At 45.6% G+C, this 27,760-nt stretch overlaps 1 protein-coding gene across 2 annotated transcripts in view; it reads right to left on the bottom strand.

The window, feature by feature from the left end:
* Positions 1-27,760, bottom strand: part of AP2A2 (adaptor related protein complex 2 subunit alpha 2) — an 88,881-nt gene that overhangs the window by 48,784 nt on the left and 12,337 nt on the right. For both annotated transcript variants that reach the window (XM_065402477.1, XM_065402478.1), the window contains exon 2: positions 15,987-16,055. In XM_065402477.1, the coding sequence (XP_065258549.1) occupies positions 15,987-16,055 (69 nt within the window). The remainder of the gene's footprint in view (positions 1-15,986; positions 16,056-27,760) is intronic.

Genomic DNA, 27,760 nt, shown 5'->3' with positions numbered 1-27,760 from the left:
CTCCAAGAATGTTTAATTTAAAGTATTTATATTTAAGTTCTATATAAACTGGGTAAAGAAATATTGCTTCAAAAAGTGTTAACAGAAAATGTGTCAGTCAGTCATCTGCTAAGACCAGCCTTTGGCATGAACATTTTTGCTTAGACGAATTAAGTATTCACGTTATGCTAATACAAGCAACTGGTTGTTGTAGTTCTTGGTATAATCATTAAGCACCTGTCCCGCATCCTGTCCATAGCCCTTTCTTAATCATTTGGTAGAAAGTGCATTAATGATGCATCTCTGCACGCAATTTGGGGAAGGGAACAGTGACAGGACTTTCAGTTCTGATAAGAAATCAGAACAGACTATTACAATTACAGGATCTTTCAATAGCACAAGTTAAACAACAAACATTTTAAGGATAAAAATGAAGCATCTTAGGTTAGAGTGGCTGAGCTTTAGTAGAGGAACAGTTTAGTGAGTTATTAGCGCAGGTAACTGGGATTTAGAGCTCCTCTTTTCTTTCCCCAACTCTACCACTGACTTACTACACTGAGAAGACAGACATAGTTTGCCTGTAGAATCAGCATATAGCTGGCATCTGAGACTAGTTTTTCATAGCTTCAGGGTTTAAAGAGTGCTTTGAGAGCTTCAGATTAAAGTGATTTATTAACCCAGTAAGCTTCCTTAAGAAACAGTCATGTAAAGAGAGCCTCATTGAAAAGGACAGTTACCTGTTCCGTAACTGGCGTTCTTCGAGATGTGTTGCTCAGGTGTATTCCACAGTAGGTGTGCTTGCTCACCATGTGCACCGGTGCCGGAAGTTTTCCCCTTAGCAGTACCGTAGTGGGGGAGCACCGCTGCGACCCCTGGAGTGGCGCCTGTATATCGCACCATAAAGGGGGCTGCGCGCTCCCCCCACCCTCAGTTCCTTCTTGCCAGACAACTCCGACAGAGGGGAAGGAGTTATGGAACAGTTAACTGTCCTTTCTTCTTTGAGTGATTGCTCATGTGTATTCCACAGTAGAGGACTCCAAGCTATACCTGATGGAGGTGGGTAGGAGTTTTAAGGGTTACCTGGGCGGAGTACCGCCCTACCAAACCCAGCGTCATCCCGCGTTTGGGAGACGATTGCATAGTGCGATGAAAAGGTGTGGACAGAGGACCATGTAGCACCCCTGCATATGTCCTGAATAGGAACATGAGCCACGTAGGCAGCCGAGGAGGCCTGAGCTCTTGTCGAATGAGCCTTCACTATAGGAGGCGGGGGAACCCCTGCCAGGTCGTAACATATGCGTATGCACGAGGTGATCCAGCGGGAAATCCGCTGGGTGGAAACCGGTTGCCCCCTCATGCGCTCGGCTGATGCAATAAACAGCTGAGGGGATTTCCTAAATGGCCTGGTTCTGTCTAGGTAAAAAGCCAGCGCTCTACGCACATCTAATATGGGCAGGCGCCATTCCTCATTGGAGGAATGGGGCTCAGGACAGAGGACCGGGAGGAAAATGTTCTCGGCTTTTCACGTAGATCAGACCACCTTCGGCAGAAAAGCCGGGTGCGGGCGGAGCTGGACCATATCCCTATGGAAGACCGTGTATGGGGGCTCCGAGGTCAGGGCCCTGAGCTCCGAGACCCGGCGAGCTGAGGTGATGGCCACCAGGAACGCAACTTTCCACAATAAGTGGGACCAAGAACACGTGGCCAAGGGCTCGAAGGGGGGCCCTGTGAGGCGGGAGAGCACTAGGTTCAGGTCCCACAGCGAGACCGGGAGTCTAGCATACGGGAAGGCCCGATCCAGCCCTCTTAGGAACCGGGACGTCATGTGGTGTGAAAACATCGAGTGGCCCTGCACCGGGGGGTGGAAGGCCGAGATGGCCGCCAGGTGCACCCTGACCGAGGAGGGCACCAGCCCTTGGGTCCTAAGGGACAGGAGGTAATTAAGGATGAGTTGAAGGGGTGCGGAGGAGGGGGAAGCACCCTTCTCCCTCGCCCACCTGGAGAACTGATACCATTTTGCCAAGTAGGATCGACGTGTGGACGGTTTCCTGCTTTCTAGGAGGACCTGTCTAACACCCTCCAAACACCTCCCCGCCTCCTCATTCAACCATGGAGCAGCCACGCTGTCAAGTGGAGCGTGGCCAGGTTGGGATGGAGGAGACGTCCTCCCTCCTGGGAGAGGAGGTCCGGCCGAAGCGGCAGCCTGTGCGGGGGGGTGGGGGGGTGGGCACTGAAAGCTGCAGGAGGGTCCTGTAACAATGCTGACAGGCCCAATCCGGGGCTATGAGGATAATTCGTGCCCCTTCCGCCTTCACCTTCTGTAGGACCAGGGAAAAAGGATGGGAAGGCGTAGAACAGGTAGCCCAACCATGGAATCAGGAACGCGTCCGATATCACCCCTTCGCCCTCCCCTGCTCTGGAGCAGAATCGTGGGCACAGGCGATTCTGGGCGGGGGCGAATAGATCTACCTGGGGAGTGCCCCAGTGTAGGAAGAGCCGCCTGGCCACCTCCCTGTGTAGAGACCACTCGTGTTGTTGGGAGAAAAACCTGCTCAGGTGATCTGTGAGCATATTGCGCTTGCCGGGCAGGTGAAAGGCCCTCAGGAGGATGTCATGGGCTATACAGAACTCCCACAGGAGTTGGGCTTCCTGGCACAAGGCTGCTGAACGTGTGCCCTCTTGCCTGTTGATATAATACATTGCGGTCATATTGTCCGTAAGGACTCTGACCACCTTCCCTTCTAAGTGCTGGCGGAAGGCCACGCACGCCAGGCTTACTGCCCTGAGTTCCCTGATATTTATGTGCAGGGACAATTCCGAGGGCGACCATCTGCCCTGAAGTTCCCCACATGGGCTCCCCATCCCAGGTCTGAAGCGTCGATACCAGATCTAGGGAGGGAGGGGGCTCCCGGAAGGGGATACCCTGGAGCATGTACCCCCCCGGGAGGGACCACCATTGTAGGTCGGCAACTATATAGGGTGGCAGTGTGACGACCTTGTCCAGGCCATCCCTGGCCTGGGAATACTGGGAGGCCAGCCAGAGTTGGAGGGGCCTCATCCTGAGCCTGGCATTTCGCACCACGAAGGTGCATGCTGCCATATGGCCTAGGATTTGCAGGCACATCCGTGCCGTCGTCACAGGGAAGGACGTGACCGAGGCGATGAGGCCTTTGAGCATCTCGAACCTGTACTGGGGGAGGGAGGCCCCCAGCGAGTCTAACAGCGCCCCTATGAAGTGTATGCGCTGGACTCGAGCTAACGTGGATTTCTCCTCGTTTACCACTAGGCCTAAACTCGTGCAGGTGTCTAGCAGGAATTCCACCTGCGCCTGGGGACCAAGACTTGCCCTTGAGCAGCCAGTCGTCCAGGTAGGGGAAGATCTGCAGCCCGTTCCTCCTGAGGTGGGCTGCAACCACCGTCATACATTTGGTGAAAACCCAGGGACCGTAGAAAGACCAAAGGGGAGGACTGTAAACTGGTAGTGGTCTGTCCCTACCAGGAAGCCTAGGAAGCGCCTGTGGCCCTTGAAAATGTGGATATGGAAGTACGCATCCTGGAGGTCCAGGGCTGTGGACCAATTCCCCTGGTCCAGGGACGGGACAATAGAGGCCAGGGACACCATATGGAATTTGCAGCGAACCAGAAACTGGTTGAGATGCCGCAGGTAGAGGATGGGCCTGAGCCCGCCTTTTGCCTTCGGGATCAGGAAATACCGGGAGTAAAACCCCTTGCCCCAGAATTCCTGAGGTACCCTCTCCACCGCGCCTAGGGTGAGGAGGCACGTCACCTCCTGACTTAACAGAAGGGTGTGCTCTGGGTCCCCCGGGGCATCCTGGGGCGGAGGGTGGTGCGGTGGGGTTGAAACGAATTGCAGCCTGTACCCCTCGGAGATGGTACTGAGGACCCACCGGTCTGATGTTATACGGGACCAATGTACCCTGAAGGTGGATAAACGGTTGCCAAAAACCAACTTTATTAACTGGGGGGGGGGGGTTTCCCTGGCAACAGGCCGGGTGTCCCCCTGCAAACAGTCAAAAACGCCTCTTACCCTGCCTCTTGCCCTTCGTGGGGCCAAGCGGAATTGATGCTGAGATCTGCGCCTCTGGTCCCTAGGCCTCTTGGGTGGGGGCTCATATCTGCCCCGTGCAGGGGGAAGCAAGGGCTGCAGTCTGGGCTTGTCCTTGGCTGGCGGGACATAGAGACCGAGTGTCTGCAGGGTGGTGAAGAGTCCTTCATCCTGTGCAGACGGGTGTCTGTCTGGTCTGCAAACAACGCTTTGCCATCAAATGCCAGGTCCTGCATCAGAGCCTGGGACTCTACTGACAGCCCCGAGAGGGAAAGCCAAGACGCCTGTCTCATGGAGATCGCTGTGGACATCGAACGAGCTGCCATGGAGAGCTGCTTTTGCTACCGCCACACCCTCATCAAGCAGCGCCCTAAACTCTTTTTTGTCCTGCTCTTGAAGGGAGGGCTCAAATTTTGGCAAAGATCCCCACAAGTTAAAGTCAAACCTGCTCAGGAGGGTTTGGTGATTTGCCACCCTGAGCTGGAAACTGGCAGAGGAATAAACCTTTTTTTCCAAAAGTGTCCAGTCTCCTGGCCTCCTTATCCTTAGGGGTTGGTGCGAACTGACCGTGCCGCTCACGGTGGTTGACTGACTCCACCACCAATGAGTTCGGGGTGGGGTGAGTATAGAGATACTCATGCCCCTTTGTTGGCACGAAGTATTTATGTTCCGCCTTCTTGGAGATAGGAGGAAGAGAGGCCGGGGTTTGCCATAGGCCCGTGGAGATGTTGGCCACCCCCTGGTGAAGCGGCAATGCCACATGGCTCAGTGCCGAGGAGGAGAGAACATTGAATAGATTGTCTGATGGCTCCTCCATCTCCTCCGCCTGCAGCTGTAGATTGGCGGCTACATGCCGGAGGAGCTCCTGGTGCGCCTTGAAATCCTCCTGAGAAGGAGGGGGCGGTGCCACTATGGACTCATCCGGTGCCGGCAGGGAGACCTGGATGGCCCTTAGTGCATTGGGCGGTGCCGGTAGGTCACACTCCGCGTCCGGGTGCGGTGCCGGTGGCGCGGCACCCGAGGACTGCTCTCGGTGCCGAGGTGGGGACGCAGAGTGGGCTTGGGATGCCCCAGCCACGGAGCGGGGCCTTTGCAGTGCGGGCACCTGGGGCCACGGTGCCCACTGGCACCACTGTCCTTGCCATGGCGCCCCTTGCCACTGAGCAGTCTGGGGTCCCACCAGGGTTATCTGTTCCTGGGGAACGGTGCGGCCCGGGGAAGGGCGGCTTGGAGCCGAGGCAGAGATGACCGAGGATCGCACAGTGCCATAGGAGCGGCTCAACCGGTGCCATCCACGTCGGGTCCTGCCCCGGGATTTCGACCTCGACGACGAGTGCGATGCCGCAGTGCCGGGATGCACTCCGAACATGACTATCGTCGCGATATGACCGGTGGTGCCGAGACCTGCTATCCCTAGACGCGGAGCGTCGACACTTTCCGTGCTGGCACCTGCGGCCCCTTCGCATCGAGGACTACTCAGGCAACTCGCTCCCCGGCGACCCCGACAACGGAGTGGAGGTCTGTTGGGGGCTACGGGAGGGCCCGGCGGATCGAGTGGAGGTCTCGACGACCGACGTGGCCGGTGAGGGCTGGGAGCCCAACGGTGGCTTCCCTCGGGACCGGGGCCCCAACTCTGGCAGCCCGCTCGGTACCAGCATGACGAGGACGTCGTGCGCCGCCTGGGCTGCCTCCGGCATGGAAGGAACCCGTATCAGCGAGAAGGCACGCGCGGACGGGGCCGGACTACTCCGCTCCGCACGAGTCAGAGGTCTGGGTCCCGAAGGGGATCGTGAGCTGGCCAACTTAGGTCCGGCCTCACCCCTGTCCTTATCACGGCGTCGCTGGGACTTGCCCTGCTTCTTGGCCGGGGAGCGGTGCTGACTGGTGGATGGGGCTTCACTCCGCACTGAGGACGCGGTGCCCGGCACCGGGTCGGGTCGGCACGCTGGTGCCAATGCTGATTCCATAAGTAGGGCCCAGAGTCGGATCTCGCGTTCGCGTTTAGTCCGGGGCTTAAAAGACTTGCAAATTTTACACCGCTCACTTATGTGAGCCTCGCCCAGACGGCGAAGACACTCGGAGTGTGGATCGCTTCTGGGCATGGAATGCGACAGGAGTCGCACAACTTGAAGCCTGGGGCATGGGGCATGCCCCGAGCCAGGCTACCAACAAGAAACTATCTACTGACGAACAAGTACCACTAAGGCTAGAATCGCTGCAGCCAAGGCCGAGCACAAAGTTCCAACTACCTTCACTGGCGGCAAGAAGGAACTAAGGGTGGGGGGAGCGCGCAGCCCCCTTTATGGCACGATATACAGGCGCCACTCCAGGGGTCGCAGCGGGGCTCCCCCACTACGGGTACTGCTAAGGGAAAAACTTCCGGCACTGGTGCACGTGGCGAGCATGCACACCTACTGTGGAATACACATGAGCAATCACTCGAAGAAGAACTACTAGTACTCATATCTTCACAGCCATGCTTACAATTTACCACTGGGGAAAAAGGCACATTTCTAGATGTTTAAATAAAAGGGCTACATTAGAATTTTCTTTCAAGACAAAGACCCCTAGATTTCACTCTTTACACACCAACATTAATTGTGTTCTCTATTTTCTCTCCTGGGCCTGTATTTTGTTTTGATTTGTGTACAAGAGAGTGTTTGAAACAACAGTCAAGGAAGGCCCAATCCTAGTGCCCAAGTTTCCTTGTACTGAAAAATCCAAGTCCACAGTTAGCGTAGATCCTTAGCCATTGGGAAACTCCAACACACTGGGGGAAGGACTTCCCTGAAACCGACATAAAGGCAGTGCTAGAACCCAGGTCTATGTACTTGGGCTGCCTGGGCCCCACCAGCTGGGGTATAGAAGTTCCCTTTTTTCCCTAAAGCTCTCTGTGCCATGGCATGCAGTGGGATGGGAACAGTCACAGAGCGCAAGTCTGGGGCCAGCCAGCCACCCTTGAGAAATAGCCACAAGGAATTCTTCATCCCTTCCTACAAGATAATTACAAAAGAACTCATGGTGGGTCCATTGGTTGGGGGAAGAGTAGGAGTGAAAGCCAGAGTACTGGAGCTATATGGGCCAATAAAGTCTGAGGATGCAAAGCAATGGAGAAGATGATTGGATTTGAGCTATGCCAGAGCAGGCAGTCAAAGGTGTGCTAGGCAGAGAACACTAAACTGTGGTGAGGGGAAAAAATAAAGGCAGCCAGCATTGCTTCCTAGTACCACTCCCTGCCCACCCCCAGCTCTGCTATCAGTAAGCTCTGCATTGTTAGACTGGCTGCCCTCAGGCAATTTACACAGTATCCAACCAGTAAGCACCTCACCTTAACTTTCTGCCTACAGCGCCAATATTTCCAATAGGATTAGTTAACTGGAACTAGTTGGCAATTAACTCAATTTACATCAACCAAAACTCTTGTCTAGCCAGAGCGTTTGTAAACACAGTCTGGGACAGTAGTATGCCCCAAGACCTCAAGAACTCCTGTATAACAGGCTCTTCAACTGCAAGTTTTCCAACTGCCATACACATCACATTTCATCTCTTACTATCACAATGTAGAATATCAAATTATACTGTGAAGATAAGGTAATTCTTTCTCTAATTAAAATATGATTCTAAGTTGAAAATTAAGCAAGAAAAAGTACACATGGTAAGCTAACTGGAGAGGGGCTTTTCTGCAATGAACACACAAGTCACACACAACATTTAACAAAGCGTAGGCAGAGCACACAGCAATACTTAGTCATGTTTGCGCAAAATTTTGTAATAGCCTTGGCTTTGATGCGTTATACTTTTGACAAATTACTCAGGCTGAAATTCAGAGTGAAATCCTAGCCCTTAGGCTGAAATTTTTCATGTTGGTGGCTAGAATTTGTTAGTCTTAAAACTTCCTAAATAGCTAAAAATCATCATAACGCTTACACACAAGGAAACAGAAGTAAGGTATCATGGGCAACCTAAATTGTAGCATTTCTTAATTTTTAAGCGCTTGACTTTGTAACACAGAAAAGAGTTCTTTAGCTTATGTAGTTTGCTTTTTTTTTTTAAAAAAAAAAGGATGAAGATTAAAAACAAGTTACGTGATCTATAAGAATCTCATTATGCATCAACAAGGACTGAACCCTGAACTCTCAGCACTGCCACACAGCTGGTGTTACATAGGGTTACCATATTTCAGCAAGCAAAAAAGAGGATGGGAGGAGCCCCGCCCCTGTCCTGCCCTAGCCCCGCCCCTTCCACTCCCTCCCACTTCCCGCCCCCCTCAGAACCCCCAACCCTCCCCCCGCTCCTTGTCCCCTGACTGCCCCCTCCTGAGACCCTCCCCCCATCCTAACTGGCCCCCTAGGACCCTACCCCCTACCTGTCCCCTGACTGCCCCAACCCTTATCCACACCCCCACCCCCAGACAGACCCCCGGGACTCCCATGCCCCATCCAACCACTCCCCCCCCCCCGACAGCCCACCCCCAGAACTCCCGACCCATCTAAACCCCTCTGCTCCATGTCCCCTGACTGCTCCGATCCCTCTCCCCACCCCTGCCCCCTGACAGCCCCCACCCAGAACTCCCAAACACCCCCCCCCCCCGCTCCTTGTCCCCTGACTACCTATCCTGGGACCCCTGCTCCTAACTGCCCTCCAGAACCCCACCCCCTACCTAAGCCTCCCTGTTCCTTGTCCCCTAACTGTCCCCTCCTGAGACCCTACCTCCTACCTGTACCCTGACTGCCCAAAACCTTATCCCCCCCCCCCGAAAGCCCCCCCAGAACTCCCGACCCCCCCCGCTCCCTGTCTCTTGACTGCCCCCTCCAGAACCTCCCTGCCCCTTCTCCGACCCCTTGGCCCCCTTACCTTGCCGCTCAGAACAGCGTGTGCTGGGCAGCAGGGGAGAAGGAGCAGGGGGAGAAGCTCCAGACTGCCGGAGGCCCGATGAGAACGGCCAGCCGGCAATCTGCGAATGCAGGGAGGGAGGGAGTGCTCTCAGCTGCAGGGGAGAGGAGGGGGAAGCGGAGGAGGGTCTCTCTGGCTGTCAGAGCCCCATGTAAGTGGCACCATCTGGCAGGCTGCCCTGTCAGCCGCGCGCACTCTGCATGGGGGGGGGGGGGGGGGGGGGGAGGGAAATCCGGACATTTACAAATTCCCCCCGGACGCTATTTTTAAACTCAAAAAGCCGGACATGTCCGGGGGAATCCGGACGAATGGCAACCCTATGTTACAGAGCTATCTATGTTAGCTGGAGAAGAAGGCGCAGCAGGAGAGGAGAAAAGAAGGGAAGGGACTCTGTCGGGCCACTTACTAGGCCTGAGGGAGCATGGCCCAGCTCTCCCCAGAAAGTGGAGAAGTTCCTTCCCCATGTTCACTTCTCAGAGGGGTTATGGGCCACTGGAGCTATGTGCAAATCCAGAAGGATTTTCAGAGAATCCCAGCAAGACACTTGCTCTGCACCACAGTACCCAGTGTGTACTGCTGTTTTGGTGGTGGAGGGGGTGGTGGTGGTGGTGGTATGAGCCCAGCTTCTAATTAGAATGTGTATGTTCAGTAATTCTCAGCAATATTTGTTCAACATTCTAACAAAAGCAGAGAAATTGTAGTTTTCAGAAGTTTGTATTCAGATTTGGCTAAAACTGTAGTTTCATTGGAAAGGAAAGGCTTTGGGCCATCTTTCTCACCGCTACATGGCAGAGATTCACTGGAAACAATGGAAGTGCTAGATATTCTCAGAAAAGGTCACAAGGACCTTTTATAATGAAAGCATTAGGCAACTTAAATATGGGGGAGCTAATAATCCCTATAATAAAAGGGTGCTGCATACATTTGCAAAACAACTTTTCTGTGCTAGTGCACAATTAAGCCATTATGCATTCTCTAAGGCCATGTCTACACTACCACTTATGGCAGCAAAACTTATGTGGCTCCGGGGTGTGAAAAAAAACCAGCCCCCTGAGCAACATAAGTTTCGCCGACATAAATGGCAGTGTGCACAGCGCTATGTCTCCCACCAACGTAGCTACTGCCGCTTGTGGAGGTGATTTCATTACATTGATGAGAGAGCTCTCTCATCGGTATAAAGCGGCTACAGAAGCAATCTTATAGTGGTGCAGCTGCATCAGAACAGTTGTGCTGCTGTAAGCATGCAGAGGCTTAAGTCACCAAGTGCTTAATGGCTATGCCTCCAGTTACTACCCTACCAGTGTTTAAAATATGTTGGTTTATAAAGGTTTTGAACACAATATTGGATGTACTATTTTCAGCCAGTTCAAAATTCTTAATAGGGGTGTTGGGACAGATTTCAATAGTTTAAAAAAAAACAACACCACAACCCACACCCAAGGCAGATGATGAAATAGATGTTAACAGGATTTTTTTCCCCTCCAGATATGGAAAGCTGTCAACGGAGGGCAGAGGCACAACCAAGAGAGGAGAATATACAAAAAGGAAATATAGTTTATTGACCTGTGAAATAAAGAGCTGTAAAGAAGATGGATACAACAGGCAGCAGGTGATGCTAAAAACATAGTAAAAAAGAGATAATGAAATAAAGCAGGCACACAATTTAGGGTTGTGAAGTTTATTTCACTGGAAGATGTACCACCAATCTTGGCTTGGGGAGACAACAGGTTACTGCTAATGGGAACAGAGTCAAATTGCTCCTTAATATTGGGCGTACAAGCAGATCTAATGACCAAGTAGAAGTGCCACAGTGATACAAAGATTTTAAGAATTTTAAGCCCTGTTCCACAACAACATTCACTTATCTATGTTCCCCTCCATCAATTAACAAGCTCTGCTTTCAGAATAAAAGACACTTTCGTTAACCAGCAGAAAATGTCCCTGAGGAGTGGAGATTACAACATATAAATAATATGGATCAGGGCTAGCTGAAGGCAATTTCAGTGCAGACTGCACAACTCAAGTTAATTTTAGAAAGCCATTTCTGTTCAATGTTCGGGAAATGCCAACATGAAAAACCTATAACCGCAACAAGAGGAAGCCTTAACTTTGTAAGTCTTTAATGTTTGTAATGCAACCACACACCACTGAACAAACACACTGACCCAGGAACCTATCCTTGCAACAAAGCCCGATGCCGACTCTGTCCACATATCTATTCAAGTGACATCATCATAGGACCTAATCACATCAGCCATGCCATCAGGGGCTCATTCACCTGCACATCTACCAATGTGATATATGCCATCATGTGCCAGCAATGCCCCTCTGCCATGTACATTGGCCAAACCGGACAGTCTCTACACAAAAGAATAAATGGACACAAATCTGACATCAGGAATCATAACATTCAAAAACCAGTGGGAGAACACTTTAACCTGTCTGGTCACTCAATAACAGACCTGAGGGTGGCAATTTTGCAACAGAAAAGCTTCAAAAACAGACTCCAACGAGAAACTGCTGAACTCGAATGGATATGCAAACTAGATACAATCAACTTAGGCTTGAATAGAGACTGGGAATGGCTGAGCCATTACACACATTGAATCTATCTCCCCATGTAAGTATTCTCACTCTTCTTATCAAACTGTCTGTACTGGGCTATCTTGATTATCACTTCAAAAGTTTTTTCTCTTACTTAATTGGCCTCTCAGAGTTGGTAAGACAACTCCCACCTTTTCATGCTCTCTGTATGTGTATATATACACGCATATATATCTCCTCAATATATGTTCCATTCTATGCATCCGAAGAACTGGGCTGTAGCCCACGAAAGCTTATGCTCAAATAAATTTGTTAGTCTCTAAGGTGCCACAAGTACTCCTGTTCTTTTTGCAGATACAGACTAACACGGCTGCTACTCAAACAGTGGTTTGAGCATTGGCCTGCTAAACCCAGGGTTGAGAGTTCAATCCTTGAGGGGGCCACTTAGGGATCTGGGGCAAAATCAGTACTTGGTCCTGCTAGTGAAGGCAGGGGGCTGGACTCGATGACCTTTCAAGGTCCCTTCCAGTTCTAGAAGATAGGATATCTCCATTAATTTAAATTTAAATTTGGCTCCATGCAAGCAGCTGTAGAACTACAACTTGTCTACAAATAGCTTTAAAAAAAAAAAAAAAAAAAAAAAAACCACACACACAAGCCACAATGCTCACGCTTTCCTGGAAAGTCACTGTAATTAATATTTTCTCAATCTGCACAGAAACATGGCAGATTTTTAAAAAGCTGATATTGGGGAAAGAAGAGAGTCTCAGCCCGAAAAAATCCTCAACTGAGGAACAGTCAGCTTTACGAGGGAAAGAGTTTTCAAAATAAGGAATTCAACACATTAACATTTTGGAATTGTAAATGTTTATGTAATGACCTTCAATGCTAATGACTCAGTGAAATTCCACTAGCAGAAAGCAGCCGTACTAACAAAGTGTAATCTGGTATCCTGCAATGCGTACAGTTATCCCATATGCTATCTATCTACATATGCTCTAAGTTTTTCATTTGTTAAAAAAAGCCAGTTACAGAGAGAAGTGTGGGTTGGGACCCAGCTTCAAATATCAAAACAGCAACTTTTAAATTCTCATTCTTGTGATTAAAACAAGCTTGCAGGAGTAACAATGTAGGCTTTTGAATGCCACTCTTGGAGAGAAAAAAAAATCAGTCAAATTAACTTGAGCTGTGTGGGTAATTGGCTTATTTCTGAAGACTTGCATTTATGTGGCTCTGTGACAAAGAATATTAAGATAATTTGTAATATCTTAGTAAATTTCACCTATTGATTTAGTCCTCTTCCCAAAACACTGATTTCCCCACCCTTGGTGTTATTTTAGTGGAGCTGCAGTCCAAGCTGTGTTTTGTTTGCTTCCTTGATAGTGCACTAGTGCTGTGCACATGAAAAAAAAAAAAAATTCCAGAGAATGGCATTCATCAAGTTATAGATTTCAAGGGAGTTTAGAGATACTTGCACCTGAAGTCACATGTGCAATCCATTAAAGTTAGATTCTTCTTGTACATATTTAATAAAGTAGATGTGGCCAGAAAGTCTGACTAACATTTTAATAAAAACTCTTGACTAGCTCTAAAAGAAACTGAGAACATTTCTTATTTCTTAGACAATGGAGATACTTAAGTGAGCCTCTGTCCCTAAAGCAGAAGTCAAGTCTCCCTTCTTTCAATGTACGGGGTATTCCAGGATCCGAATAGTACCATTGTAAACATGCTAAAAATAGATCTTTGAACTATATGGAGAATGAAGGGCCACACACACTGACTAGAGCTAGTTTTCCAGCCACATAAGGAGATATCAGGTTCCTGAACTCTATGCCCCACATGGGATGACAGATAAAGGAAGATGTGTTTGGAATGAAGGATGGATAATCTGAAAGAGGTTATCATGCCTGACATGAGATTAGAGCCCATAAATAGCAGGTGGGCTGTTCAGCTGGCAGTATACTGAAGAGAGTAGAGATGGTGGCAGTCTGTGGCCCATACTGGAAATCTAGATAGGGTAAGCATGTAAAAGTATGTCTAGCTCATAGGTAAAAGGTTAGTAGGGATACATGATTAGAATAGGTGTTGAGTGGATTTTAGAACCATGATTTGAGTTCTAGTTTGTGTTTTAAAATGTTAGAATAGTTAAAAATTCAAGAGGCACAGTATTCTCAACTTAATGATAATTAAGTAGAGTCAAACTTTAATATTTGAAAATAGCTTGTTAGGGAAAATTTGACTGTTGATTAGCATTGTGTTACATATTTCAGTATTAGTCACAAACATTAGCCAACACCATACGGCATAGTTATGTCTGATCCCCTGCAGAAGCTGGAGTGAAGAGCTGAGAAGATGTGCCATTTTTAGAAAAGTCACATTAATATACAACTAGAGAGAACAGTATGAGATTACATCAGCAATATGGTGGGCTGTGCAAAACAACACTAAACAGATTGTCAATGAACTGAGTAAGCCAAGCATCCAACCATGCTATCTGGACCATTATAACCTAGTAATTATACGAAGTTCAGAACATACTTCTAACCCCCCCTCAGCCCCTGCCATTATCTGCACAGAACCTGCTGCAAGTCAGTTTGTAAAGTGGCTATTAGGACAATACCAAGGATTTATGAGGGGGAGCAATACAATCATAAACACTCAGAGCCTTGCCTATACACCACATTCTGTACCTGCATCAACACCACCATAACCAGTGCCATAGCTGACAATGGTAGTATTACTGCAGATAAGGGTCAAAGCAAATGGTCTTGACAAAGTATAAGACTGTTTAGCCAAGTCTACAGAAATATCACCATTATCAATAATTGTAGACAAGACTTTGGAGACTGAAGCGATCCTATTATACCGATATCGTTTACCTCTAGGTCTGGGCATGTACAGAACATATTAGTATTAGATAAAAAGGTTTGATGCTCTAATATAATGCAATCTTGTGATTGTCACTTCTCATTGAAGAAAATTATTTCACTGATGTACTGTCACTGCAGTGCACGTTTCTGCTCCATTTCACCAAATACTGCACTTAGGCTGCAAAATACCCAATTCAGAAGATATTTAAATTACAGCAGCTGCTGTGAACTGTGAAAACTTTGCCTGTTGATTAAAACTTTCAGTTAAAAGCAGTAAACATTCTGATCAGTTTGAAGACATCTCTGATAACAGTATCATGTTGAATCGGTACAATGTTTATGAAGAAAAAACATTTGTGTGGTGTCTACTATCACTTGCAGTTGTTAATCTTAATTTGTTTCTCCTCTAGAAGCCACCTGTATCACTTTCCCTAGACACTTGTTTCTGCAAAAGAAGTCTGTTAATTAGCATGTGAACTAGAGTCTCTTTGCTCCCCATCATACTTTACTAACAAGATGCTTCATGTCTAGAGACTTTGCCTGATAAAATAAACAGCCCAGCTAAACAAATTTGAAGTCCGCTGCGTTTGCAGTTTTAAATACACCAAAACTTTGGACTATTGCAAGGTTATCAAGAGAGCAGAGCCCAGAAGTGCTGTATCTACTAAGTTTGAAATATACTGCAGGCAGATCAGTAAAATGTGCACACCAGGATCTCCTGGCTATTCACTGAGGCCTGTGGCATATGAAAATGCTATGCTGGGAGCACGCTGGTGCTTTTCGTCAGCAAAACTTTTGTCGTTCGAGGGGTGGTGTTTTTAAGACAAAGTCTAAGTGAACAAGTGATTACTCTGATTAGAAATAGCACTATTTGTGACAGAGAATACAAGATTTTTGGGGAGCTTTTGAGAAAAATCTTAACAGGGTTACCATATAGTAAATTTGAAGATGCAGACAGCTTTCACCCTATTACACATTACTATTGAAATAAATGCAGCCCTCACTCAGTATAACAAGTCAATATAAACATTTATTGAGTGAAGACACTGCTGGTGAAACACTTCATTAGGAAATTGCAGTGGCCACTAGTAACTGCACAAACCACACACTTAAATTCAGAACGTTTAGGAATCTTGGATGAGATTACAACTATAGGTATATATGATGTATTAAATATACACTTGAGGTATAGTTTTAACACTACACAGCATGGAAGCTAAGTGTTCTCTAGCCTTCACTTTATAAGAATACTTAGTAATGCTCACATTGTATTACTATATTAAAATTTAAAACTGCTTATGTTTAATCTAATTTTAGAAGCCCCATTAAAAAGTCATTGATGGACCTATCCTCCATGAATTTATCTAGTTCTTTTTTGAACCCTGTTATAGTCTTGGCTTTCATAACATCCTCTGGCATGGAGTTTCACAGGTTGACAGATCATTTAGAATGGACAACTGCTCAGTTTTCAGTATTATATTTGATAGATAACACTAGCATTTTGCTCACTTGAGACCAGAACAAAGAAAAATGAAAGACAAGAAAGAAAGAAAACTATCACATGATGAGATGAGAGAATAAAGTACAGGATAAAAGTCAAGGTAAAGATTTGAAGGTTCTTAAAATACACTTACCTTTAAATTTTGACCGAATGTTTGCCAGTTCTTTGTTTATCCTCTTTATCTCTGCTTCTTTGCTTTTGCCTGAAATCAAGACAATTTACATCAAGGTTCAGCATTTCAAACAGCTCCTAATTTGACTATAATTCTTTCAGCACAGCTTTTTCAACTCACCATTCACTCACTAAAAGTGGACATTGGTAGAATCTTTTTTCCCCCCACAGCAATAATAGACTACAAAGTGAACACCAAGTGTAGTACATTAACATCTTCTGGGGAATGGAAAGCCTTTTTTTAATTAAAAAAATTACAAAGGCTTATCACTCTGCTCTCCCACATTAAAGTGTCCAGAGAACAAAGTTTCAGAGTATTTGACAAACAGCCAAAAGTTTAAAAAAAAAAAGTCTGATTTTTAACCTATTACTTAGAACAGGGGTAGGCAACCTATGGCACGGGTGCCGAAGGCGGCACGCGAGCTGATTTTCAGTGGCACTCACACTGCCCAGGTCCTGGCCACCGGTCCGGAGGCTCTGTATTTTAATTTAATATGAAGCTTCTTAAACATTTTAAAAACCTTATTTACTTTACATACAACAATAGTTTAGTTATATATTATAGACTTATAGAAAGAGACCTTCTAAAAATTTAAAATGTATTACTGGCATGCGAAACCTTAAATTAGAGTGAATAAATGAAGACTCGGCACACCACTTCTGAAAGGTTGCCGACCCCTGACTTAGAAGAAAAATCATGCATGGCATAATTTTCAAAATAAGAAGTCAGTGCTTTCGAAAGGTTTATCTATAATTTATTTGCATATAGTTTTCATGTGTGTGCTGCTCTTTTACAAATAGCGGGGGGGGGGAGAAATGAGATCAGACATGTAAGAAATAGAAAAATGAAATTGTAAAAAACAAATTGGAGCGTGAACTCCTGGATATATATATAATAACTGAAACAACTTTTAACTCATTTTTAAAATCTAGTCAATAGTTTGATTTTGCCCTCTGAACTCTCCCTGAGCAATTCAGTTACCGAGCAACTGTGGTCTTAAAACCTTCTACCATTACTCCTGAAGTCCTTAAAAAAATAAACCATTTAAACTTAAATTCTTGTTATTAAGTGGCCATTAATGATCAGTAGGCTTATGTGCCCTATCTTTAACTTGCATACTTCCATATCATTGTTCTTTTGATCAAACATTTACAGGGCCGCCCAGAGGATTCAGGGGGCCTGGGGCAAAGCAATTTCGGGGGGCCCCTTCCATAAAAAAAGAAGTTGCAATACTATAGAATACTATATTCTCGTGGGGCCTCCTCTGGGGCCGGGGGCCTGGGGCAAATTGCCCCACTTGCCTCCCCTGGGTGGCCCTGAACATTTATAGCATAAAAAACTAACTAAATAAATAAATTTTAAAAAAAAAGCTTTGAAGTTCCTTACAGTCTAATGACACTACAAGTTCATGAGTTTGCTTTACTATCATTGGAGCTTACACAGCATTTTTCTGCTCTGCAGCAGCCTGCTTGCTTAATGAGAACAGGAATAAAGAACTTTAAAAAGGAGCATGTTGATGATGAGCCAATATACTACTTGCCTACAAAAGCAGCAAGGCATAGCTGTGGGAGGACTTGCATTTACACCCTAGCAATAGGAAACTGCTCTACCAGCTGTCAAAGGAGTATTTAGATTTCATTTTGTAATACTTTTTTTTTTTAAACAAGCTATAAGTCAAATATTTTCTCCTTAGAGGAGAAAAAAAAATACACAGAGACGTTCAGAGCAAGTGGCTGTGTTTTGACATTTAGGTGATGATACATTTGCCTACCCCAAACAAAATAATTTAAGTTTCACAAACACATAACTGTACACAGCAATCAGTACACTAGCTTTTGGGTTCGGTCTTTCAACAATATCAAACAAGTACATGGAGTTATAGTATTGTGTTCACTTCAACTTTAGTTACTCCCTATGATCAACTGGCTGAGACTTAACCAAGGCATGACTGAGGTAATGCTTGCATGTGAAGGAAAGCAAATGGAAGAAATGACAAAGACCATTTCAGCTCCTTTCACTGGAGACGTGGGCCAACAATTTGTATCGTAAATTCACATTTAGAAGGCTGCTTGGGTCTTCAGCTTCAGATTTCCAGGTAGCAGCAGTAGCCAACACTACTCCTGCCCTCACTCATGTGCATTTAGCTAGAACGCCCTGACCCAGGGCCCATGCTTTCTTTGTAGTCACATTGCTGCACAGTTTATTGCACAATTCACTAGTTTTCAAGAGTGCCACAAATTTAATGCTGACCACATGGAGCATCAAAAACTCCCTCTGCAGCAAGGAAGGCAATAACTAGTAATGCAAAAGAATGTATCCAGACAACGGACAGACCGGGAGATACCCAGGGTAACTGGTTGTGCAGGTGAGGGAGCTAGGGCCAGGAGGAGGTTTCCAATGATACTCCTGCCTCTGAGATTAGTAGAATCCCAAGGGACAATACAATTCAAACCAGCTTTTTACCTTTTATTTAAATGCAAGGTTCAGAGGAACTAAAAAAGTTGTGGAGCTTTACTACAGGTTCTGCAAATACCTGAAAGTGATTAAGACTAAAGGAAAATTCAGTTCTGCCATCAATACGTCTGTTACCAGGGCCGTCCTTACCCATATGCAAACTACGCAGCTGCGTAGGGCACCAGGAAATATGGGGCAATTTGGGCAAGGCTGGGAGCCAGGGGAGCAGAGCGGAATAGGCTGGGGCCAGGTCGCCCCACTTCCCACCGCCCCATGAGTGCGGGGTCGGGCCCGCCCTGCAATCACCGGGCAGCAGGAAGTGGGGCGACCCAGCCCCAACATGTCCCGCCTCCCAGCACGAGCCGGCGGAGCGTTTCCCCCCTGCCCGCCAAGCCTGCTCCTGCCCCCCACAGACCTTGAGCACAGCCCCCCACCCCCCCACCGGAGGCCAGAGGCCTAAGGCCAGCCCCCCAACCTGTGGGGGGGCTGCGTAGGGCACCACAATGTCTAGGGATGGCCTTGTCTATTACATTAGAATAATGAAAGCACAGAATGAGTAGTATGTGCACTGGTGCTTTCCTACTCTGTACCAACAAAGGGTAAACAAAACACAAGTATATAAAGCAAAGTGTACAACAACTAGGTAATGTGACTTATCCCATTGAAGGTTCTGTTTGCCATTTTGACAGTAGTAGCTGTGAGTTATTATGTGGCTTTTCATTCTGTAAGATACAGAGTGCTTTACAAAGAAGCTACACCTAGCCCCATTTATGCACCAAATCCTGGTGAAGTCCAGGCAAACGTTGGGAGGGAATGCTTCCATTAAACGGCACAACAATGCAGGAGGACAATTAGGTAGGCCAAAATAATGGCCTAACCATAGAGCTGCCAGGTTGCCGAAATGCCCGGTCGAAAAGGGACCCTGGCGGCTCTGGTCAGCACTGCTGACCAGGCCATTAGAAGTCCAGTCAGTGGCGCGGCGGGACTAAGGCAGGCTTCCTGCCTACATTGGCTTTGTGTGGCTCCCAGAAGCAGCGGCATGCCCCCGCCCCCTTCCCCCCCGCGAAGGGGCAGCCAGGGGGCTCCACACGCTGCCCCTGCCCCAAGCGCCAGATACGCAGCTCCCACTGGCGGGGAACCACGGCCAATGGGAGATGCGGGGGCAGCGCCTGTGAACGGGGCGGCGCGCAGAGCTCCCTGGCCACGCCTTCGCATAGGAGCTGGAAGGGGGACATGCCACTGCTTCCAGGAGCTGCTTGAGGTAAGCACCACCCAGAGCCTGAGCCCCTGACCCCTCCCACGCCCCAACCCCCTGCACCAGCCCTGATCCCTCTACTGCCCTCTGAACAACTCTGTCCCAGCCCAGAGGACCCCAAATCCCTCATTCCCAGCCCCACACCCCCAGCTGTAGCCCTCACCCCGGTGAAAATGAGTGAATGAGGGTGGTGAGAGTGAGTAACAGAGGGAGGGGGGATGGAACTGGGGTGGGGCCTCAGCGAAGGGGCGGGGCAAGGATATTCGGTTTTGTGAGAGTAGAAAGTTGGCAACCCTACCTAATCACTACCTTTAAGAAAAGGCTTGGGATTTTTGTAGTGCAAGAACAAAATAAAGACAGGATGGTGTGAGAGGAAAATGATTTAAGTAACTGGGATTACAATAATTTTAAAATATGGCAACTAACAAATGAGAATATTTAAGGGCTTATGTATTGAAGTCTGAATTGTGTTGAAATTTCCCTAGTAAGAAACCCTCCTGTAGAGAAGGCTTTTGGTCTTTAGTTACGTGGTCCTGTTTTCAGCAATCCAACTTGTTTCCATATGACCAGAATTGTGGAAAAAGTGTTAAAACAAAGAGCTAGTATTCATGTAAATTTCAGTGACTACTGACAAAAAGCTGCTGGCGCGCCATTTATCTTTTACAAAGGGGAAGAGTAAAACGCTGACCTTTAAGACCTGAATAATTGAGTCACAAGAGATTTTGCACTTCCTTTGAAAGTTCATCTAGATAACTAGGCACCACTGAATACCGACATCAGTCTGAGATATCACTACATTTATTGTTTCTATGAGAGGCAGCAGGAAGAAAATAAATACCTTGCTCTTGTGTAGGCAAATCTACTACGCTTTTATAAAAAGAGAAGTGCAAAATAAAGACTCAATAGCAGAATATTTAGGAATATGTGTAATTAAGATTAGAGAAACTGAACACTTTCTATAACATCTTTAAACTATCTCACCCCACTTTAAACAGAATTTAACATCAACATTACAATACAAAAAATGTGTGTGTGGGTTTTACATTACATAGATACAGAAATTGAGACAAGAGATTTAATTATGTGCTCCAGGTCTCACTCAGAGCCTGGATGGAGTCAGGATCTTAATTTCAAGTTTGATGCTTTAACCACAAAAATCTATCCTTCCCTGCCCCTAAAGAATACTTCAAAAAAGGCTTTTTACCCATTGGGACTCATGCCTAGGAAATGGTTTTTATTTCTCTAGAGGCAGTTGACTACAAAAGTATCTAAGCATAAGGAAAGTTGTACCAAAATACTTCATGCATTTGTGATGCCAGCAACCCTTGAAGGGGGGAGAAAAGAAAACTTACCAGACTACATTCTCAGCAGAAAAAATGGCTATTTCTCAGTGTTCTAGTCTGCACATTGCTAGAACTCTCCCAAATCCTTAACGTTTCCGTTAAAACGTCAGTGTACCCACAAATATATAGCAGAGTCCAGAATTTATATAAAACCCTGTCAACAGTAGCCAAAAACCTGCCCTAAGGCAAAGTATATAAATTGTTCCAGGCCATAAAGTATGATGAACGAAATGTCTTCTCAGACGGAGATTAATAAAACACAAACAAGGCAGCTAATGCAACTCTGTCTATACTACCAACAAGTTGCTTCAGTATTTACTGTATTCCACATGTAAGAGGGCCAGCAACAGTCAAACTCATAACTAATCCCCAAGTCATCTGCTTGGTCAACATATTTTGATGATTTCAGCTACATTAATGCCTTGGACATAAAATCAGTAATTCCTTCATGAATTTGTTGGACACTGTTGTAGTATTTTTGTAGAATGAGCTGTTATGCTGCTCTGCAAAGTAGGACACTGCAGTCCCTTCCCTGTTTTTTCTTACAGATAAGGACTAGGCAATTGCTTTTCAGCTACACACCATTTAATAACTGTCCAGAAAGCCATCTTCACAAAAGGTCACTTGAATTCATCGGCTTCTAAATCCATACTAGTCGGGCAACTGAGAGAAATACATGTCAAATTTAGCATGGAGGCATGTTTTTCTTTGCCTTTGGAGGATTCCCTTTTATTAACTTCAGCTAGAAGTGTCCAGATTGCATCTTGCTTGAGAAGGCTCAAAGCCAAAAGAACAAGTCCCTGGAATGTATCATACAGGGAATCCCCTGTATACACTGGGGTTGTGTTTTTGGCAAGGGCGATGGATACCGAAATGACGTATACCAGGGAATTTTTCTCCATAAGAAATAATGGAATAAGGGGGTAGGGGGAGGAATGCATTCACAACTTCACCACACTCGCCTTTGACAATGCTCTTTTCGCCTAAACAGTGTACCCTTTTACACTGACAGGTTATACAGTACACATTTTAAACAAAAAACATTGAATAAAATAATGTAGAACCCTACTAATACTGTTCAAACATCGAACATTTTAATACAGTAAATACAGAACAGTAATACAGTATAAAAAACGGTCAATTACACTAAATTTAGGTAGGGGGTGGCGACTGGGTTTTCTTGGGTTGGCTTTTCTGTGGCTGGGTTTTTGGTTGCAGAAGTCTTAAAGGATTTTATCGACGTCTGCTCTCCTGCATGGATCTGAACGATGGATCTCCCTGTAGCAAGCCACTGCATCATTGAGAGCCCTGGAGACTTTGGCAGACCATTCACGAAAAGGATCACCGCTCTGTAAGATTTCCATCATCTCATCCAGCAATCCAAAGAAATGGGAGAGATTCTTTGTCATCACACTCCTGGCTTCCTGCTCTACGTCATCATCATCCTTGCTTTCTTTGGATATCTGTTGTTGGTCCAGTTCAATTAGTTCCTCGTTTGTCAGCTGCTCAGTAAGAGACTGCAACAACTCCTGTACATCCTCCTCCTCCGCCTCCTTGAAGCAGACATCCTTTGCCAACTTGACAATTCCTCGCTTGAGACCAGGAATGGCATCAAATCCCATGAAGCAGTGGACAGCATCTGGCCATGCACAGCGCTAAACGCCATTCATACATTGTGAAGTGACCTCTTCCCATGACGCGTCAATGTATAAATTATCAGAGGGGTAGCCGTGTTAGTCTGAATCTGTAAAAAGCAACAGAGGGTCCTGTGGCACCTTTAAGACTAACAGAAGTATTGGGAGCATAAGCTTTCGTGGGTAAGAACCTCACTTCTTCAGATGCAAGATCTTGCATCTGAAGAAGTGAGGTTCTTACCCACGAAAGCTTATGCTCCCAATACTTCTGTTAGTCTTAAAGGTGCCACAGGACCCTCTGTTGCTTTTTACAATGTATAAATGGCGTTCAAGATATTGTAGGATTTCCAAAACTCCTTTATACTGGGCTTTCCTTCACCTGCCATCTCCTTAATCAGCATGGAGAACATCCTCTGTAGGTAATAAGCCTTGAATGTGGCCAGAGGACGCAAATACAGTACTGTACAATAGGGGAACGTGTTCCAATTCATGTCGGTCCCAATCCGTGCAAACAATGATATGCAGATCTAGACCAACGTAAATCACTTGCCCATGCTGTTATATTCTAAAATATACATCTACATAATTGGTCCAGGTCTGTCTTGTTTGGTACCCTTGTACTCATGGGAGAAAGGACTTTCGAATGATACCCAACTCGGCCCATTTCCAATGAAATTATATTATCAAAATTTCCACCAACTAGAGGACCTGGGAGCCGGGCGGGCGGGAAGAAGGGAGGAAAGGAAGGCAGTAAGTTCCCGCTCCCCCACCACGCTGCAGAAATTATGATTCCACAGATTTTTAAGAATGAAATGACACCCCCCCTTACCTTTCTATCAACTTGCCCACATAATTACACTCCCAGACTAGTTCCATCTCAGCTAAATACTCTGCTGACCAGTTAATGTGATTTTTGGGCCAAAGGAAAGGCACTCAAAAGTATGATGCAGAATGGTCTCGTGAACCAAGCACAGGATTGAGAACAAGGAAGTCCTGAATTCCTGATCCCCACTGACAGTAGACACAGGCTTTAAAAACTCCCCCTGCAGTAACTCATTGATGTCAGCATGGCTATTATACTAAGTTTTAGTATAATAAATACAAATTATTTTTACTCATTTCACCTGCCTTTAAATGGCAGAAAGGTTCATGTAAATTTGTAGTTAAAGTACCCATTGTATGCTCTGCTGATCTGCTATTCTGTATAGTTCTGGCACCAATACACTGTGAAAACTATTCCTTTTAATCAGCAATGGAAGAACACTGGTGCCAAAACTACAGTAAGGATTAGCCCTTCCCTACAGAGAATGTCATTAACTTCATGAAGTACGATGTCAATTCCACCCTCCTCCTCTCCCTAATCCAATATGCAGCTGGTTATCTGGCACAGCAGGGTGAAGAAAAAAAAAAAAAAAAGAGAGACTGCACAGACCTATAGCACCCTGTAGCAGCTGCCTGCAAGGTGCTTATCTTCTTTGTAGCATGCCTGCCCTTATGTGGTGTAAGTGTGAACTTGGGGTACATCCCACTGATTATCTGGGATGGTTGATTGTGTCAGTAACAGCATGGGCAAGCATCCTAACATACCATTCCCTTCAGATGAATTCAAACTGGTCCCAGATCTCTTAGTGTCTGATATTAGGGTTTAATCACATGTTCGAGCCAGAGTCAAATGAACAAGGACACCTACATGAAGTAGTAAACCTCCATGCAAAAAACAAAAACAAAACAACACTCTACTTAAGTGTTGTTCAGGTACAAAATTATGCAGTGCAAGTGACTTCTTTCTAATATTAAGTGTAGTATGTTACAGAAGTGTCCTCTTAGGGCCTGAATCATTAGACTACACCCTGCCCTTGCAGGGAGTAAGCTTGAACCAAAAAGTCCTCTTTTTCTGAACAGCTATAGGGCAGATCTTCCAAAAGGCACAATAGGTAGTTGGGCACCTGGTGCCTTTGAAAATCCTGCCCTGAGCAGGTAACATTCATAGGTAGGGTAGTTACATAGTTGCTGATGGTGTTTAATCTAATAGAGACTATGATGATGGGCATTTTATATGTGCTACTACATGACAATGAATTTCTGTCCAAAATAAGAGGAGTCCTTTCCTCTTTTTCTAACCTGTTTTCCTCAAATGTGGTGCCAAATGTCTTCCACTTCATTTTTGGGAAACACTTGAGTGAACAGATGGGGACTAGCATGCTAGCTTATTTAGATCAATAGAAAGCTCTCAGGTTTACATTGATCCATATTATTTCCAGTGAAAGAACCCCAATATCCTCTAGTCTGCTTTTGGTGATAGCCAGTGAAAGACAGCAAGAACTGAACTAAACACGAATGGCACAAAGGTATCCATATATGAAAATTATGACCCACATAATATTTCAGTGCAAGTTTATAAACAGTGTGTTTGTTTTTTACTCCTGAGATAGTTGAAATGTCTACTGTTTTGGGACCTAGTGCATCATCACAAGTGAGATATGCCACAATCTGGTCTATGTAACAGAATTCCTAGTTCCAGTGAGAATGTAATGCTCCCACACCCAACACTTAAGTGTACAACTTTCCCAACATCCAGAGAAACCAATTTACCATAAGAAGTTCAAATCTGGCTACTTTTAGGACATCTGAACTCCATCTGGTAGATTAATTTAAGGAGACATTCATTCCTACCGCAAAAATCACAGCTTCAAGAAAGAAATACCCCGATGAAAACAGCCTAAAGCTTCTACTCTTGCACTTCTGCATTATTCACCAAAAAATTATTTCCCCCCTCGCTAATCAGCAATTAAGTAGTCACATTTCTGGAGCAAAACACATTCATACGATTATGTAGCCTCTTACAAACGGTATGGCAACATCTCTATGATCAATGCTACATTATTACACTACTCCAAAAAGATTATTTTACAGAATGCCATCTGAACCTACGAAAAGTACTCTGGCTTTGCCCATGTACTCTCCTTGTTTATCTGCAGTTTCTAAACTTGCCTATTTCAGAGGGATTTGGGGATGACAATAAGCATGCTCAGACATGATTAAAACAGAAGTTAGTGCAGTTTAGCTGCATCTTCTCAGTAACAATCCACAAAAGCATCTGTTAACTTGGCCCAGATTTTGGTCCATCAGGCCTCATATTTCAAAGCCAGTAGATAATGATGGTAATACAGTTTATTGCAACAAAGTTGGGGGGGGGGGGCAGAGGAGTCAGATATACATAGTAGGTCCATCAAACCCCTATAAATCTTAAATTGCTCTTAAAGTTGTTACCCTAATGAGTAAGCATCCACTGAAACAAAATCTTCAGAATTCATGAGGAAAGGACAAAAGATTATAACAACAGTTGAAGATTATTGTTCAGAAATGCAGGTTATGTTTCAGATATCCTCTCCAGGTTAATCTCCCAAGGAGAATCATGCAAGTTCTAGTTTTGCTGTTCGCAGCACCAGAGTAAAATGAGCTTTAATTAATTTTTACTGCTTCTGCTAGATCCCTAGACTATTATACTAAAAATTAAATCAGTAGGAGAAAGAAAAGCAGAGAACACATTAAAAGGACAGAGGAGGAAAACTAAGTAAAACGATAGGCAGAGGAAGAGATGAAAGCAAACGTGATCTTTTACAAGACTAAATCATTTAATAGACATTATATAATATTTAAAAAACTGGGAAAGCTTTTAGATGGATTGTCTTCACTACAAATTTAACTTGAGTTGCAACTTGAGTGTTCACATTAACTTGAGTCCTGTTCACACACAAGAACCTGCAGCTTCAGTGTGGTGGTGCTTTTATCTTGAATTGACTAGCCTGTCAGGAGGCATAAGCTACAGCTCGAGTTAGCACAACTTGTCAGCTGCTAACACAAACAGGTAGAACATTACTTTGCAGCATGGCTACTCACTCGATCAAAGATACTCAAGTGTAAACCTAAGTTAACGCTGCAGCTGAAATACAGCCAGTCTCTTTTGTTAATTAGGCAACTATATGATCACTAAAGCCCTGTTCCTCCCATGCGTGCAATTTAACAGGAAGGAGTGAAATCTCTTCAAGAGACTTTTACTGGTTTTACTCACCTCAATGAGTTCCTCTCTCTTTTTCCACCCAAGGGGTAGGTTGGTCCCAAACTGGCCAATCTCAAGGATCCTGTGAGAAGATTGTACCTCACACTGTTCCCCACTGCCAGCTCCTTGAAAGCAGTTGTACCAATGACTTCCACTGACTGTGGTAGCCCCTGGGTGAGTACCACAAAGGATACACAGTGGGTTGTGTCTTCTGCCAGAGGGAAAATTCAGTGTGCACTCCCCTAATCCAGTCTACATTCTTCTGCTTCTCCTCCACATTGCACCCATTTTCCCATGTGCAAACCAGACACAGAGGAACACCATTCTCAAGGCACAGTGGGTATAAAAACAGTGTCCTGAAGGGATTTGACACCTGTCCCGTTTCAGCACATGGTAGGGGGAAAATGCATGTATGAAATCTGGTGGGGGACAGATAATCTAGGTTTGAAACTAAACTCTGGGGAGAAGTTTGGGGGGGGAAAAAAAGCCTGAAAAAGACAGAAAAGTATGAGCATATCTGGAGACACAGGGAATAGCATCATAAGATACAAAGTATGCCTAAAAACAAGCTGTTGGCATTTTTTTCTGGATTGTACATTAAGCAAATAATTCAAGAGAAACTTATTTTAAAATGTTCAATGGAAGTCTCATGTTTCCTGTGTCTCAAGGAGCAGCTCTCACTTTCTTGTCTAGGTACATTCCATCAAGATGATACCGTATTTGGGTTGGGTTATCAGTGCATACTTTAAAGAAGTGCAATGGAATATAAGTTTCCATAGCAAAAATATGGCTGTTAACTGTCTTCACTTTCAGGGTAGAGATTAGTAGTTTAAAAAAAAAAAAAGTTATTTCATACCTCCATTTGGATGAGTTGTGCGGCTGGGAGATAAGTAAGTGCTGTTAAACTTAAATCTATCTCTGTATGGTTAAGAAACCTATTTTGACGATTCTAAGCATTGCAATACTACCCCCCCCCCCCCCCCCCAGCC

Source organism: Emys orbicularis, chromosome 4 (assembly GCF_028017835.1).
Source record: "Emys orbicularis isolate rEmyOrb1 chromosome 4, rEmyOrb1.hap1, whole genome shotgun sequence".
NCBI classification, from domain to species: Eukaryota; Metazoa; Chordata; order Testudines; family Emydidae; genus Emys; species Emys orbicularis.
This window is presented reverse-complemented; position numbering and strand designations above follow the sequence as displayed.